The sequence below is a fragment of the Lolium rigidum genome, unplaced genomic scaffold, assembly GCF_022539505.1.
Source record: "Lolium rigidum isolate FL_2022 unplaced genomic scaffold, APGP_CSIRO_Lrig_0.1 contig_24245_1, whole genome shotgun sequence".
In the NCBI taxonomy this organism is placed as follows: domain Eukaryota; kingdom Viridiplantae; phylum Streptophyta; class Magnoliopsida; order Poales; family Poaceae; genus Lolium; species Lolium rigidum.
The window spans coordinates 231,440-247,817 of NW_025900021.1; the positions used below are offsets into that span (position 1 = coordinate 231,440).

The following is a 16,378-nucleotide window of genomic DNA, read 5'->3' on the forward strand; positions in this document are numbered from 1 at the left end:
CATAGCACACATGATAGGGGTTCTGCTTTTCCCGTTGCACGGCATACGTGGGTGTTATTATACACTGGATTTGCTGCAAAAAAAAAAACTACATGGGCGTGTGTTAGCCTGTTAGGTGCTTGGCTGTTCTAGACATGGCAAAGTTCCCAAGTTGTTGACTACTTTGTGGATTATTATGCCAAATTCCAAGTCTAAAATATATTTTTATACATGATCATTTAATTATTGCAGTATTTATGAGTAAAAATATACTACTCTTTATCTAAAAAACCAGACAACGAACCGGTGAACTAGTGGTCTGACCAGTAAAAACCTGAACCAACAGCCTCACCGGTTCGGTCACCGGTCCGGTTTTTAAAACTATGCTAGAGAGATCGTCTCTTCTCATGAAATATTTGATATCAAACATGAGGGTGGCTAAAGTGATGAAACAAGTGAGGTAGGTTGCATATGAGAATCTAGCTGCAGGATTGACACAATAATATGTAGAGTTATGTCATTATAATGGGATAAAACTGCTTCTGTTTGTCTCATCTTGATTGATAAGATGAAATTACAAGTGATGAAATAAGACCGTTCGATGGATGAGATTTGTCACAATGATTATAGGGATCCCTGGGAATATGCATACACCTGCGAATTTGAATGAAGACGCCTCGATTTGAATCGCGATTTATTGTTGTGAGTGAACGAACATTGTTTGGCTCGTAGAAACATGTCATCTGTTGTATGTGTTAGTCGTTCTTATTAGTATGGGATCGGCTACAATGATTTTTGTGTATATATGGGAACAACTTGGGTGGGATCTTGCTTTAGATAGGATCAATGAGATCAAATTTTTGAAGATAAAAAACATGTTCAAAAATTCTCAAAAAAATTGACTACATACATCTATGTTATATATGCAACACTAAAAAATCGCTGCTTCAAATTCAACATACATTTAGAGAGCCAAAAAAGATAAATCTGGGAATGAATAGTGTCAAATACTATTCACCCAAAGCTGGCGCTATTCACAATAGAATTTGTCTTTTTTGTTTCTCTAAAAGTAGATTGAGTTTTGAGCTGATTTTTTTTTGAGTTGTAGATACAGTCCATAAGTATGTTGTATAATTTTGTTTGATTTTTTTGTGTTTCGTAAATATGCTTTTTATGATCTGATCTTACAATCTCACCTAAGAACAAGATCCTATACAAGTCTCCCATACACTATATACTTATAAGAAAGATGGACATCAGTGTTACATATGTGTTTCTTCAATGTTAGATAAGTTAAGCAAAAATATTGCTCCCTGGTATTGTAAAAAATAAAGTAAAACCACGATGCTTATTATAGATCAAAGGAAGTAAATGTGTTACAGTCTTACTGATAAACATTGTAGAAGGAGAACGCATTTTTTCAGATGCTACATAAATAAAACAAATACCACATTCGTTTGTGAGGAAGAACCGGAAGAAACTCAACAGACAATGAAACGGCAGCCACGGGCCACACGTGGTGTTGATGCACGCAGCACATCCCTGTGTGTTTCCGACAGTGTAAACCTAGCCACCCACGTGTCGGCGCAGCGTGTGGAGCCTCGCCGCGAATATCCGTCGACCGAAAATCCCTCCGGCGATCCCGAATTTTATACTCGCCGGCGGCAGGCTGTCAGGCTAATTATTTTCGGCCAAGTTAGGGCATCTCCAATGGAGCGCCGTATTTCGGACGCCCAAATTATTCGGGAGTGTCCGTTTACGTCGTCTAGCAGACACGAAAATGACTGTGAGACGCGAATTATCTGTTTGCGTCGGGGGCACCCTGCGGTCTAACGCATTTTGGACACCTCACTGTTTTGTTTTTCATGCTTCTTTTTTTCCTTTATTTGAAAAACTCTCCAATTTCTACATTGGTTGTAGCAAGTCTTTGAAAGAGCAAGTTCAAAGGCGAGAACAAGTTCTACTGATTATAAACTAATTCTCGAATCGAACAAGTTCGAATATTTTTAACGTACAAACTAGACAAGAAATTTGAAAACAAGAAAATTATAAACTAATTCTTCACCTTCTTGTTAGAAGGACCCGCCTCGTCATCCTCACGGACGCGCCTCCTGCTTGTCACCTCCTCCTCGGGAACTGCTGGACGACGCGTCCGTGGAGCTTGAGTCGGACGACTGGTCAGTGGGGTCTTCGTCGTCGTCGTCGTCGGTGACGGCCGACGACGCTCCGCCCGCGCCTGCGGGTTCGCCCGGGCCCTTGCCTCCTTCCTTGCCGCGGCCGCCTCGTCCGCCGCCTCCAGCGCCTCTAGCCATGCCCACTTGGCGTCGGAGTCCTCCTCCTCCTCCTCCTCCTGGCCATCGATGTCAACGGCATCTCTGTCCTCCTCGTCCTCCCTCGGCGGGGTGCTAGGGTCGCTGGGCGTCGCAGCCCTATCCCACCAATGCTGCCATACCGGCGACTTGCCCTCGCTATCCGTGTCCGACGGCAACGACAAGTTGCTAATGCTGGCTAGCCGGTGTTGGAGAAGAAGAAGAAGAAGAAGAATGACAGCCAGTTGGACGTGATTAACATTATATTCAGCGGGGATTAATGGCGGCGCGTATAATGAAGAGGCCTACGGTTGCTCTTCCGCGGCGGTTGGCGGGTTGGCTCGGTTGCCACTTCGGCGGTTGACCTCCCGACAGTGGATATGCTTTAATTCGCGTCGATCGAGCCAGTGTTGCTGCCAAGCGGGCCCGTGGAGGAAGCGAGTGGACGCTCGGCGCAACCACGCAGTGTCCACGGAGACGCAAAACGTGCCGCATATTTGCGTCTTGGATCGCTGCGAACACCCAGACACGATACGTCACCCCGCTGAAGCAAGATGCAGACGCATTTTTCAATTAGACGGACTCAAACGGTCCCGCAGGGTTGGAGATGCCCTAAAGGTTGGGAGCGAGAGATAAGGGCATCTCCAACCGGGCGACCCATCCCGCGCCCGCGCGTCCGGATGGGTCGAAACGGACAAAACCGCGGCCCAGCGCGCGGACCCATCCCTAAAACGGATGGCCGCGGCGTCCGGGACGACCCAAACCCGGCCCAAATCTTGGACGAGTTTGCGTGGCCGCGGACGCGAAAGGCTGGTCGCTCGCGTCCTCCCTTGTCCGCCCCTGGCCCGCCTGTCTGCCTCCCAAAACACAAGCCCGTCGCCCACATCTCCCCACCGCTCCGCCGCCACCCACGGACCGGCGATTTGGGAGCGCGTCGCCGCCGGCCATCGTCGTCGAGACGCCGGCAAGCGGTGCGGAAGCATAGGTCGAGGTCCGGCGCTGCTTTCGCCGCGTCGTAGCAGAGTCGGAGGACGCCGCCGCCGGCGCTGTTGTCCTCTCACCGTCGCGACACCTCCCGCCGTTCGCAGCTGCGCCGTTTCCGCCGGAGGTGAGCTCTCCGCACCGTGTATCCAGACCGGACGTCGTCCGAGACGGCCGCTTCGCAGGTCGCTACGAAGCATTTGGATCGCCTCCGCTCGCGAGGTGTTCGGTCAAATGCTCGAACTAAAATGTGTCCCTTTTCGGATCATGGTGGACAGCGACGACGAGTACTACTTCAAGAACTTCATCGACACGTCGTCGAAGAGGAGTCCGACGACGATTTTTTCACGGATGCTGCGCTGCTCATCCACGAGCACGTCGTCTCGCAAATCCCCGTGCATCGGGGGTCCTTGCCGGGCGCGCGGCCGCCTTGGACCGCAAAAGAGAACGCGGCCACGACCAGCTCTACAACGACTACTTCAAACCGAAGCCATTGTTCGTGCCGCCCATGTTTCGCCGTCGTTTTCGGATGACCAGGCCGCTGTTCGCCGGATAATGGATGCCGTGAAGATCTACGACGACTACTTCGTGGGAAAGTGGATGCAATTGGCAAGGTAGGCCTCTCTTCGTACCGAAATGCACGGCAGCGATTAGGATGCTCGCATATGGCGTTGCCGGTGATTTCGTAGATGAGTACACGCGCATGAGTGAGTCAACCGGCTTGGAATCGATGTACGGTGTTCTGCAGAGCCGTGATCGGTTCGTTCGGAGAACAGATACCTCCGGCAACCTAATGCGGAGGACACGGCTCGTCCGTTGTCGATCAACGCTTCCGGGGGTTTTCCTGGGATGCTTGGCAGCATAGATCGCATGCACCGGGAGTGGAAGAACTGCCCCTTTGGTTGGCAGGGGGTATACAGCGGCCATTCTCGAGGGGTGCACAGTCATTCTTGAAGCCGTTGCTTCCCATGACACATGGATTTGGCACTCATTCTTCGGAATGGCTGGCTCGCACAATGACATCAATGTCGCTGCAGCGCTCTCCGTGTTTGATAGGCTAGCGTACGGTCGGTCCCCCGATGTGGATTTTGAGATCAATGACCACCACTACACGAAGGGGTACTACCTTGCCGATGGTATCTATCCACCTTGGGCTACACTCGTTAAGACAATCCGGAACCCCAACTCGGAGCAGGAGGCAAGGTTTGCCAAAGAGCAGGAGGCAGCCCGGAAAGATGTCGAGCGGGCGTTTGGCATCCTCCAAGCTCGTTGGGCTATCGTCGACACCCCGCGCAGCCCGAGATGTGCAAACTCGTGGGAGGTGATGACCGCTTGTGTAATCATGCATAACATGATTGTTGAGGTAGAGCGGGATGATTCACTCTTTGATAATGACTCGGGAAGGCCAAGGAGAGTTGGTTACTCCTCGACAAGGAGCTCCGGCATCATTCCAGTGACATTCTTCGTGCGCACCATGAAATTCGAGATCTAGTCTGTACACAACCAGCTTCAGGCTGATTTGGTCGAGCACATGTGGCAACGACGTAGGCAACAATGCCGCAAACAACAATGATGAAGGAAATCCCGAAGCCTAGAGCATTTGTATCGTTTTTTCATTTTATTTCAATAATACTTTATCCTTGATTACATGGACTATGTAATGTGTAATACATTTTGAGCATTTGTACTATTTTATATATTTTATATAATATTTTTTTGCGTTTTTCTAGTGAATTTACAAGAAAAACATATCATATGGAGCCGCGACCCAAATCTGCCGCGTTAGGCGCACCGCGCGACCCAAACGGACGCGCGGACGCGGGGCGCTGTCCGCGCGTCCGCTCGGGCACGCAAACGGCCCAAAACAGACGGCCCAGCGCGTCCGTTTGGGTCGCCGGTTGGAGATGCCTGTACGAGGGAAACGTATCACGGTCGCCCGGGACGATGAAAATAATACGGCCGTGTCCCTTTCAGTCTAGCATTTCCTGGTCGCCGCGGTCCTGGCGTCTTCGGTGCTCCACCCACTCGCGCCATCGATCCTCTGCGCCGTTCCCCGTTCGCCTAGTAGTACAACTACTCGCCTACTCCCGCGCTCTATCTGCTTGCCGCAGCTGTCCGAGCGCGCGTGACAGGGAGCCACGGTGTATCCGGCGCAGTGGATCCGCGCCCAAGTAGCCCATGACTCCATGAGGGTGGTGGGCTTGTCGATCTTATCTCGCCACGCGAATGGCCACGACAGGTCCGACTCATCGTCTCTTATTATCCTCTTCCCAACGCACTTTACCCGTACCACCTCGCGGTATCGTGTTTAGGATCCTACGCACGCTGACGCCTGTGTTATCTACAAATTAAGTACACGACCTCAAACCGTGGAGATGGGCTTGGACCTGATTCAAACAAACTAGTGCTCATCCTAGTCAGTATATGTGGTAGATCGGCATGACTGACTCACTCACGTGCTTTAGCTTTAGGCTAAGTTGGCAAGATCAGCACAACTTTAGGCTACTTTCTCCATTCCTTTTCTTTTTTTCAGATACTATTCTTTCGCCAATCTGCCCTCGACGTATTGTAATGACAAGATTTTCTACATCTTTGACCGGTTTCTATAGAAATCTTAAAGCGCCGGTAATTAGTTGGCACTCAGGCAGTTAGGCTAAGTTGGCAAGATCAGTCGTCGGTCCACCGTCCACCCAGCCCATGTTGTGGCTCACAAGGGCACCTCTTTGTTAATCATGCTCGCGGCTTGGTGTCCATTATAACAACGCGACACGGTAACCTTCGACGGTGTTGTTGGCTTCAATGGCGGAGCTTAGGCACAATTCGTAGGCATGCCAAACAACAATCCTGAATCGGTATATCACTGGATTGAGCAAATGGAGGATACAAACTGGGTATAGTAGAGGTACAGTGCAAAAGTTTGGAGGACCATAGCATTGTTTTGTTTCAACTTAGTTCCGCCATTGGTTGACTTGTTGAACACAATCAAGCTCTGAGCCAAGTCATGTGCAATAGTGGATGACTCGGTCCTTGTAGCACATCTTTTGATGGCCTAGCTTGTGAGGTTTTAGGGTCGTAATCTTGCGTGTGGCTCCTGTAGATAACTATTCTATGTAACAATGTATCAAAACGCAAAGTTCTTGGGTTCTCATGAAAGAAAATGACAACTCCGCTTCGAATTCTTGTAGTTGTACAATCGGGGACGTCCCAAGCGATGCAAAGCCATGGCTGGGTTAGAATTTCAAGTTGAAAGGATTGTGCCTCATAACAAATGGCCAGTGCAGCCGACCAGCCGTGCAGGAGCTCAATCAGGATTTTCTCAAGTTCGTGCAAGTATTGTCTGATAAAGCATTGACCTCATTTGCAGTTTCTGAAAAAGGCATGGACCGCCGTGCAAAGAGATAAGCCTCGTGATAACCCTGCAATTGTATCACCAGTACAGGGTGTTCCCACCAAAGGTTTATCCGTTCTTTTGTCTGATCCGTCGTGTCGTCGTCTCAGTGGACAGCGCACGCTGCTTTGCTTCTCCCTGTCCCGGGACCCTTCCCCTCTATAAGAAACCAAGACTACTTCCATTAGCCGCGTACAGATTGAGAGATAGTAGAGAGAGCTACAACAGCCGGAGCAAGAAAATCCTTGCAAGCGAAGAACAAAATCCAAGAGAGAGAGAGAGATGGGTAGAAGAGGAAGCCCGGCGCCGTTGCTGGTGTTCTTGGCCGTTCTAGTCGTGCTCCTCGCAGCTCTTCCCCACCTCGCCGAATCCAGCGGCAGGCACCACCACCACCACGACCAACACTCCCATCTCCAAAGCAGAGGTACGAGACTTTCCGTCGATTCTCGCAAGGAAACAGATGAAAGAAGCAAGATGCCGTTCTTGCTTCTCCTTCCTTACGGAACAGTAAGGCAGATCGACCTGTTGAGCTCATGACTTACTTGGAATCTTCTCTCTGGGATTGCAGGGCACGGTGGAGGAGAGGGAGACAAAGAGCAGGCGCCGGCGGCGAAGGCGAGGGGGGTGAAGAGGCAGTGGCCGTGCTGCGACAACTGCGGCGCGTGCACGAAGTCGATCCCGCCGCAGTGCCAGTGCATGGACGCGGTGCGCGGCGGTTGTCACCCGGCTTGCCGGGACTGCGTCAAGTCCGCCCTCAGCGTCCACCCGCCCGTCTACCAGTGCATGGACCGGATCCCCAACTTCTGCCAGCGGCGCTGCAGCGCCGTCGCCGCCCACTGACCTGAACCAACCAACCGGCCAACTGACCCACCGCGGAGACGCCCACCTACCGCCACCGGCGACGAAGAATCTTGCCAAGTCCAATACTCTATGCCGTTGCCAACGTGCCTGCCAGTTTTAAATTAGCCGCGGCTCTTGTCTTCGTTGACTGACTAATCTGTAACGGTCTGCTGTAACGTGTATGGCGTCTCTCTTTCCCCTCGCTGCAATGTAAATCTGAAGAGAAAGTGTATCTAATTTAATCTGGAGTTGGTTCCTTTTGTGGAGCAGAAGTCGATCGACTATCCAAAAGTTGTCTTGTCTCGTGGCTTTTGTCAATCAGGTAATTTCAGAGAGGCGAATGAATCTTTCATACTAGTTGCTGGAGTAGTACTGACTGACTGAGGTTGCCATTAGTTTCATGAAGTTTTAGTGGGCGAATTTTCCTTTGTTCTAACTGACTAAATATTAATCAAGTCAATAGCGCAATCCCCACATATGTCACGAGTGTCTTCAAAATTCCTTTTTCGTATGTGACGAGCTCACAAAGTTAGTGAGACATTATTGGCGGGGTGTTTTTTCATCGAATAGGCTGCCTCCCCTTTCACTCGCCCGAGGAAAATCGCACAAACTGAAAGAAGCTAAATAAAAATTATCACCTCGCAATTCAATAACATATACTTCCTCCGTTCATATTTAATTGACTTTAGTTGGAAGCATTGATATCTTATTTTCTTCTCTGCACATCGCTCAATTAAAACCAAACATTTTATTTTCTTCTCTCCACATCGCTCGATTAAAACCGAACGGAGAGGAGTAGCTAATCATACGGAACGAAAAGTCCCCCGCGTCTCCAGTTCCTCCTTGCTCGTATCACACGTCTGAGGCCCTTTTGTTGATGGTGGTGGCAGGGTGATCTCCTCATGCGGCGGCTTCTTTCCCATTGGGAGCCCTTTGAGGATTTGCTTTGGAAGAATGTCTTTTAGAGTTCGGTTGTTGTCTTCCATGGTCATTTTCTTTTTGTTTATTTATTTTTTAGCCGCGTGCAACTTTGATGTCTGCGGCCATTTTTTGTTGTTGCGGAACTTAATATAGTAATTAATTCTATTAAAAAGTGTCTTAATTTTATTTAAATTTAGATGTATCTATATACAAATACTATGTAGATACATATAAATTTAGATAAAACTAGTAAGACATTCTTTTATAGAATGAGGGAGTAATATATTTCCTTTCTTAAAAAAACACACAGGTGCACGAGCCGCCGCGTTTCAAAATGTTGTACGCGTACTCTTTTTTTTTCCGGAACACAGTACAATCAAAGGCGCTCATATATACGCGCACACACTCACCCCTATGAACGCACGCACGCACACCCTACCCCTATGAGCACCTCCAAGATACTGCATCGAAGAACTGATCCGGCGGGTCGTCACCACAGGCGCCTCGTTGTCGACGGGAACATCGCCTCCCACTGAAGAATATTTCGTCTTTATGAGACACCAAAGTATCAAATCTGGGATTTGAACTCTGGTAGGCTGAGGGTGCCACTGCCCTCCTAACCATACAACCAACAGGTTGGTTCTCTGTTGTACACGTACTCGCCTAGCTAGTCACCCACGTGTTGACGTGTGGTCGTATGGTCACACGTACCCACAGCCACGACACAGCATCACACTATACGTGGGGAGGTATCGTGTCACGAATATCCATCTTCCCAAGCACATCTTTACTATTAAATGGGAGTTGGTCGTTTGACACTCAACGCGTTTGATGGTCGTCATTAAAAACATCTGGACCGTCCAATTTAATCACACGGTCTCCGCAGGACACCTAAGGCACCTAAACCGTCAGATTTTTTTTCTCTCGGTAGGTTACCTAATCCTCCGCTCATTAGGGAAATTCTGATTATTCATCCTTACCATTTTTACTACATAGTACCATCCTTAGAAAAATCATAAACGTTCGATCGCAACCTCGCGGGCCGTTCCAGCTAAAAATAAGTCAAGCGTATTAAATGAGATCGCCACAATCACGGTAATCATGGGTTGTATTATAGGAATAGGAAAGCAACCAGAGATTATTAGGGAAGCAATCAAGTTGTTTTTTCTATCCCGCTTGTGTAGCTCAGATATCCAGTGCACGAGGCATACCTCCACACCACATACATTTCGTAAGAATTCCACAGTAACAAATCTTCAACTTCAATGGTGAGACATGGTTCAAACAAAAGACGGCGCCCGCGCTCGAGTTCACGCCACGCACCGCTGCGGATGGCAATGACGAGGTGGTCTGGCACTCGATTGACCACAGGATTCTCACACTCTACATGAAGGTATACATAATTTTACATTGAGATATAGATGCAGGTATGTCCACCTGATCTCGCCCCTGTCCTCAAGGATCCGATGATCTTCACGAAGGACGGGCTAAAAGATGAAGCAAATTCCTGATCTTTCTATCTGCCAGCAGCCCACCCAGTGCGATGTCCCAGCTCTTTGCCCCGACGTGCCACTCAGCGCACCACCCGTACCAGCTCTGGCCTCCGGCACCACCGGATCCCGACTGTCCCGCCAGACCGCCACCAACCTACCCACCGCGGCGCCGACAACTTTCATACGCTACAGCGCCACTGGTGTGGATTCCCAGCCGACAAAGATTTGGCGGTACATGCACATCTAGCCGGCTCGCCGCCAATCAGGAATCACCCCGGCTCGCTCAAGGCGAGCACTGAGGACAAGGCCAACGCGCGCCTTGAGGTGGCCGACCGGAGAAGACCCGGTTCCCTGAAGCTTCTCCAGGTTAAGAAGGCGGAGGTGGCGTCCATATCCAATGACGTCTCGAGCCTCTGCCGTCGTCACTAGAAGTAAAGTCCCTTGCTGTTGTGAAGACGATGACGAAGAGGGCGACAGGAGGCCCAGCTGTTGTAAGTACCGGAGCCTCACCTCTGCTTCCTTCCTGCCCATGTCGACATGTCCGATTTCAGATGCCGATTAACATATTTTTCACGTATGCACGGCTATCTTGGCACCACCCAAACTGATGGGTGCTGCTGTTATCTTGCAGGTTGCAGCTCAGAAATATGTGTGCAGTTTGTGTCTTGCATATGCTGGCTGGGTCCGTACAAATAGGGATGCTCAAGATGAAATTATCATACCTATTGGAAGAAAGCTTTTAGAATTAGTGGTAAAATGTAGTTTCTTTCGAGTTTCAGGTCTTCGCCAAAGTTTACTATACAATTTGCATGAACAATAATAAACTATGTTTCCTCTTGCATATGATCTGATTAGTTTCTTCTTGCGCCATAGGATGGTCATACAGAAAGTGTAAGTGGAATTGGAATTGAAATTGAAATTGGAAGCTTTCTTGATTGGTGATTGTAGGCCATAATCTATATGGGCGGTCCACTTCCCCAGATTTACTTACGTGTAAGACTGAGAACAAAGGGATTTTTTTCCTTTTCTTGTGCTTAGCAAAAATACTTCTCCAGTACTTAATGTTGGTGCTAGGTATAGTACACATATCATTTTAAAAAATGATTTGTGATTTGAGAAAGACAAAAGAGGTTCCGTAAAATGCTGGCTTACTGATGTTCCTACTCTGTTTGTTTCTATCGCGAATGCTTATCTGACAATGGTGAATAATACGATCCTGGTTAATCTCGAGAAACTCTTTACAACACTATAGTGCAAAATATGTCATATTTTTGTTATATCTAACATCTCTCTACTACTGTGCAGATGCAAAGAGGCCATGTTGAGGAATTGTTTTCATTCTCCAGTTTTCTTTTGCTGCGTGAAACATTTTCATAGTTTTATTAATAATCCTGAATTGATTGAGAAAATAGATGACTCATGACTGGGTAACTTGGCCCTAAGAGGAATCAGCCTACAACATCTATATGCCAAGAGTCAAAAAATCATTTGCATGCAATACACATGGATATGATTAGGTAAAAACGCACCTTACTTGTTGATTGGGACATATTACTTGTCGTAATGTTTCAAAAATGGTTCTGCAGGGAAAAGGTTGTGTTAGTATTGGCGTTTAGTTTAGGCCATCTTCAGTTAATGTATATGGTCTTTCCACTGCATAGTGTTGATGCACCTCGTTTTGATAGCACCTCTTGGACATGTGCCCTACTTGTGGATATATATAGCATGCAGAATTATAATTCAAAAGTATGCATGACTTTATTATCATCTAGCCTCCATTTATTCACTTATTTTGTTGATTGATAAGGTGAATCACAGCTGACTATTCTACGCAGGAATTGTAGTTGTACTTTGAGTACATTCATATAAAAGGGGCTATAAAATTTATATGGAATATGTTTTTTTTAGTTTTTTCAACGTTGTCAAAAAAGGACTAGCATTCCTTTCACATGTCCACGGAGCAAATTTTTGTCTAATTCAAAATGATAGGATGAAGAAATTCAGTTTTCTCTCATTTTCATGAAGCAACTTTATTTTCTTACATAAAAATCGTGACGAATGAATAAAGCATCACTATTTCAAATGTGGTAGGTTTTAACTACAAAGTTAACTAATCATTCTTCTTGAGTTTGTTATTGTTGTAGATGATAAAAAAAACACTGACAATGAAGGTTTATTTTGTCATGGCAGCTGATTTAGATACCCCGGATTCAATTGTATTAATTGTATTAATGATAAGAAATAGTTCTGGAATCATCTTGGTGGGCATGAAGGAAGAGGATCTTGAAAGATTGATGCTTGCTATGATGTTTCTGGTAACGGAAATTTGTAACGTTTCAACTGTTGTGTAAACAATGAGAGTGGTAAGTATCTGATGTTTAATAACATTGTTATAGGCACTATATGGTCACTAATTGATAAGGTTCATAATCCTTACTTACGACAGTAATTTGAGCATTGTTTTGTCTATCTATGCAGGCGCGAGAGTACGCATATACTCACAAGCAAGGCCTAGATTTCATTGATATAGTAAAACATAAGGTATGGACACTGAGGTAGCAAGTCATGAGTATGAAATTTTGGTGCGTGTTGTTTTCAATGTGTGGAGAGAGAAAAAATCAAAAACATGGGTGATAGCTATAGGGATCCAGTAGATGCAAGGTGATAATAGTTGCAACAGTCATGATGCATATATTGTAAACAAAAATATTTTTAAACCAATGTGTGAGGTCTTACCGTAGCAACGCACGGGCATTCAACTAGTACTTTTTACATGCCAGTGGCAGACTAGCAGGTCAAGTCGATATGTTTATTCGAGGAAAGTAAAGCGAGATTGGAGATAAGCCACGAGCTCAAACGTACCAATACGGCCGCGTCCTTTTCATTTTTCAACATTTCCGCGTCGCCGCGGTCCCATGCCATAGCGCCTCGGGATCTTCCGTGACGCTCCTCCTGCTGCAAAGTCTAAATCTTCGTGTGCCGACGGTGTTCGCCACAGGGGATCCCGGCGAGAGTACGGCAGGTTAGGATAATCCGGGAATAATTCTGCACGGGAGTGGGGTGGCCTTTGTCGATCTTAGGGCATCTCCAACCGGGCGACCCAAACGGACGCGCTGGGCCGTCCGTTTTGGGCCGTTTGCGTGCCCGAGCGGACGCGCGGACGGTGCCCCGCGTCCGCGCGTCCGTTTGGGTCGCGCGCTGCGCCCAACGCGCCAGATTTGGGTCGCGGCGCCCCATGGTATGTTTTTCTTGTAAAATCACTAGAAAAACGCAAAATAAATTATAGAAAAAATATATAAAATAGTTGAAATGCGCGTGTACTCATCTACGAAATCACCGGCAACGCCATATGCGAGCATCCTAATCGCTGCCGTGCATTTCTGGTACGAAGAGAGGCCTACCTTGCCAAGTGCATCCACTTTCGCACAGAAGTAGTCGTCGTAGATCTTGACGCCATCCATTATCCGGCGGAACAGCGGCCTGTTCATCCGAAACGACGGCGAAACAAGTGCGGCACGAACAATGGATTGGGTTGGAAGTAGTCGTTGTAGAGCTGGTCGTGGCCGCGTTCTCTTTTGCGGTCCAAGGCGGCCGCGCGCCCGGCAACGACCCCGGAACACGGGGATCCGCGAGACAATGTGCTCGTGGATGAGCACCGCGACGATCCGTGAAAAATTCGTCGTCGGACTCCTCTTCGACGACGTGTCGATGAAGTTCTTGAAGTAGTACTCGTCGTCGCTGTCCACCATGATCCGAAAAGGGACACATATTAGTTCGAGCTTTTGAACGAACACCTCGCGAGCGGAGGCGATCCAAATGCTTCTCTAGGGACCTGCGGCCATGGCCGTCTCAGCCGACTTGCGGTCCGGAAACACGGTGCGGTAGGGCTCACCTCCGGCGGAAACGGCGCGGCTGCGAACGGCGGGAGGTGTCGCGACGGTGAGAGGACAACAACGCCGGCGCCGGCGTCCTCCGACTCCGCTACGACGCGGCGAAGCAGCGCGGGACCTCGACCTATGCTTCCGCCCGCTTGCCGGCGTCTCGACGACGATGGCCGGCGTCGACGCGCTCCGAAATCGCCGGTCCGTGGGTGGCGGCGGAGCGGGTGGGGAGATGTGTGCGGCGGCCTTGTGTTTTCGGTGGCGGACGGGCGGGCCGGGCGGACAAGGGAGGACGCGAGCGACCAGCCTTTCGCGTCCGCGGCCACGCAAACCCGGCCAAGATTTGGGCCGGGTTTGCGTCGTTCGGACGCCGCGGGCATCCGTTTTAGGGATGGGTCCGCGCGCTGGGCCGCGTTTTTGTCCGTTTCGACCCATCCGGACGCGCGGGCGCGGGATGGGTCGCCCGGTTGGAGATGCCCTTATCTCGTCGTGACTCATCTCACCATGGGAGTGGCAGCGACAGCTTCGTCTCATCGATTATCTCTTTGTGGATCATTTTTGGTCGCAGCACCTAAGCTTATCTAGATTAGGCTACTTGTCCTTGCATAAACTTCATCGAAAATAATTTCCAAAACGTTGTTAGAAAAGAAGAAAATGATTGCGGTAATCTGAAATAAAAAGAAAAACAATTATGCACTTCCATAGACTACATGTACTCCGTATTGTTTTTGTCTGCCTCACAAGTAAAATCATTCTCCCATGAAGTTATGCTAATAAGTAAGTGTGTTCTCCAACATGGTTGGTTCAAACTTCAAAGAACGAACGTCAAAGGCATATTTTGGCCATTAAAGAACCAAAAAAAGGAGAAATGCAACTATTCGGTAAACAAAACTTTTATTATAGATTTATATTCAACATGCTGATAATAATTGTTCCTACAATATTTACTTACGCCTGTTGAACAAAGACTCTAGAAACCTCTTTCAACTTTATGGAAAATAGATACTATTGCATGGATATATTGCACTTCATCTAAGCGGGGCAAATAAATCTGTGCCCACATGTGGTCTTGTTCTGTTGTATTTCAAACAGATCTGGAAAATTATATCCAACTAAAAGTTTATAAGAGGCAACCATGTAGTTTCTTGGAAAGTAAAGAGAATGTCGCTTTCCTTGCAATTATATTAATTGAATCTACTACAAGTGCATTTTACAAAACATCATTTAAAACTTAGTGCAAGTGCACCGTATCTTAAGATTTATCGCATTATTATGTGGTTAAGTTTATTAAGTACAATAGAAAATTGTTATGTTTAAAAATGTATGCTTAGAGAAAGAATTATAGCTACGCAGAAGTAAAACTGTTTAGTATAAATAATTAGGATATGTTTGTGACAATAAAATCAAGAAGACATGTGATTTAGTTCTCTTGCATTCCTACATGATTACAAAATTATGTTCATCCAAAAGTTTTTAAGGGCGAGACATGTAGTTTCTAGCAAAAGTTCTGGTGGTCGGCGTCTTCGCCGGCCGCGAGGAAGAAGGAGTCGGGGCGGCCGACTCGAGCCTTCCCAGGACGATTCCCTTGGCAGGGAAGTAGAGGAGGACGAGGCGGACCCAGAGATGGCCTCGATGGAGCTCGCCGGGGCTCCAAACGGCGGCGATAGCCGGAGGCCGGGCAGTTAGGGTTTCGGATATGTGCGTGATAGAGAGCAGGGGAGGGGAGAAGAGGGTTTTCCGGGGCTAGGGCTTGCTCTGGCGGCGGCGGAGGAGGATTTATAGCCGGCGGGAAGCGGCGGCGCGCATCTTGGCGCTCGACGGGGATGGACGGCGTCGGGGGCGCCACAGAGGAGCTTGGAGGCGCGGGGAAGATGCACATTTTTCGCAAAACCCCCTGGGTGTGAGGTGGGCTGAGCTGGGCCGGTTTGGGCCATGTCAGGGAGAAGGGAGAGTGGGATGCGCCCAGGAGAGAGAGGGAAGGAGGGTTTTCTCTCTCTCTTTTTTCCAAAATCTGTTTTTCTTTATTTTGTTTCAAACTCCTTTTGCAATTTTTAAAACTGTTTGAAACTTCAAACTTTCTGCAACTTTTCAAAATATTCATGTCCATCTTGACAAAATGGAAAGGGGCCACAAGTTTAGTTTGAGCTTTTGAAATACTTTGAGCATTTGAAAGAGAGGGGGAAATCAAACCAACATTAGGGTTTTCAAATTATTTCCTGATGCAACTTTCTTAGGAAAAATAATCATGATGCTCATGATGCACAATCAAACCCTAATTAGGTTTAGCTAAAAGAGGAGTGTTACAATATGCCAGCATGCTGCATGCGTCGTGGCTTCTTGTCTCTCTCTGTTCACCGACTCCATAACCTGTATGAGTGAATGGTCTCTTTCCCCCCTTGTAAAGAAAATGGTTCGCTTATGCAAATTGAGACTCTCCAAAGTTGATTGACAAGATTGTGCCGTCAGATAAGTCTCGTGAGTTTTCGTGGGCGAAAAAGTTTTGTTCTACTAACTGACAGAAAATCAATATTCAGTATGAATTTGTTGACATGCTTTTTCGGGATTAGGCAAACCTCACCTTTCACT

At 47.8% G+C, this 16,378-nt stretch overlaps 1 protein-coding gene across 1 annotated transcript; it reads left to right on the forward strand.

The window, feature by feature from the left end:
• The first annotated feature begins 6,788 nt into the window (after window positions 1–6,788).
• LOC124680667 (Bowman-Birk type proteinase inhibitor-like) lies at window positions 6,789–7,752 on the forward strand. The gene is made up of 2 exons (XM_047215730.1): window positions 6,789–7,081; window positions 7,226–7,752. The coding sequence occupies exons 1-2, from the start codon at window positions 6,940–6,942 to the stop codon at window positions 7,495–7,497; spliced, it is 414 nt and encodes a 137-aa protein (XP_047071686.1). The 5' UTR covers window positions 6,789–6,939; the 3' UTR covers window positions 7,498–7,752.
• The last annotated feature ends 8,626 nt before the right edge of the window (window positions 7,753–16,378 follow it).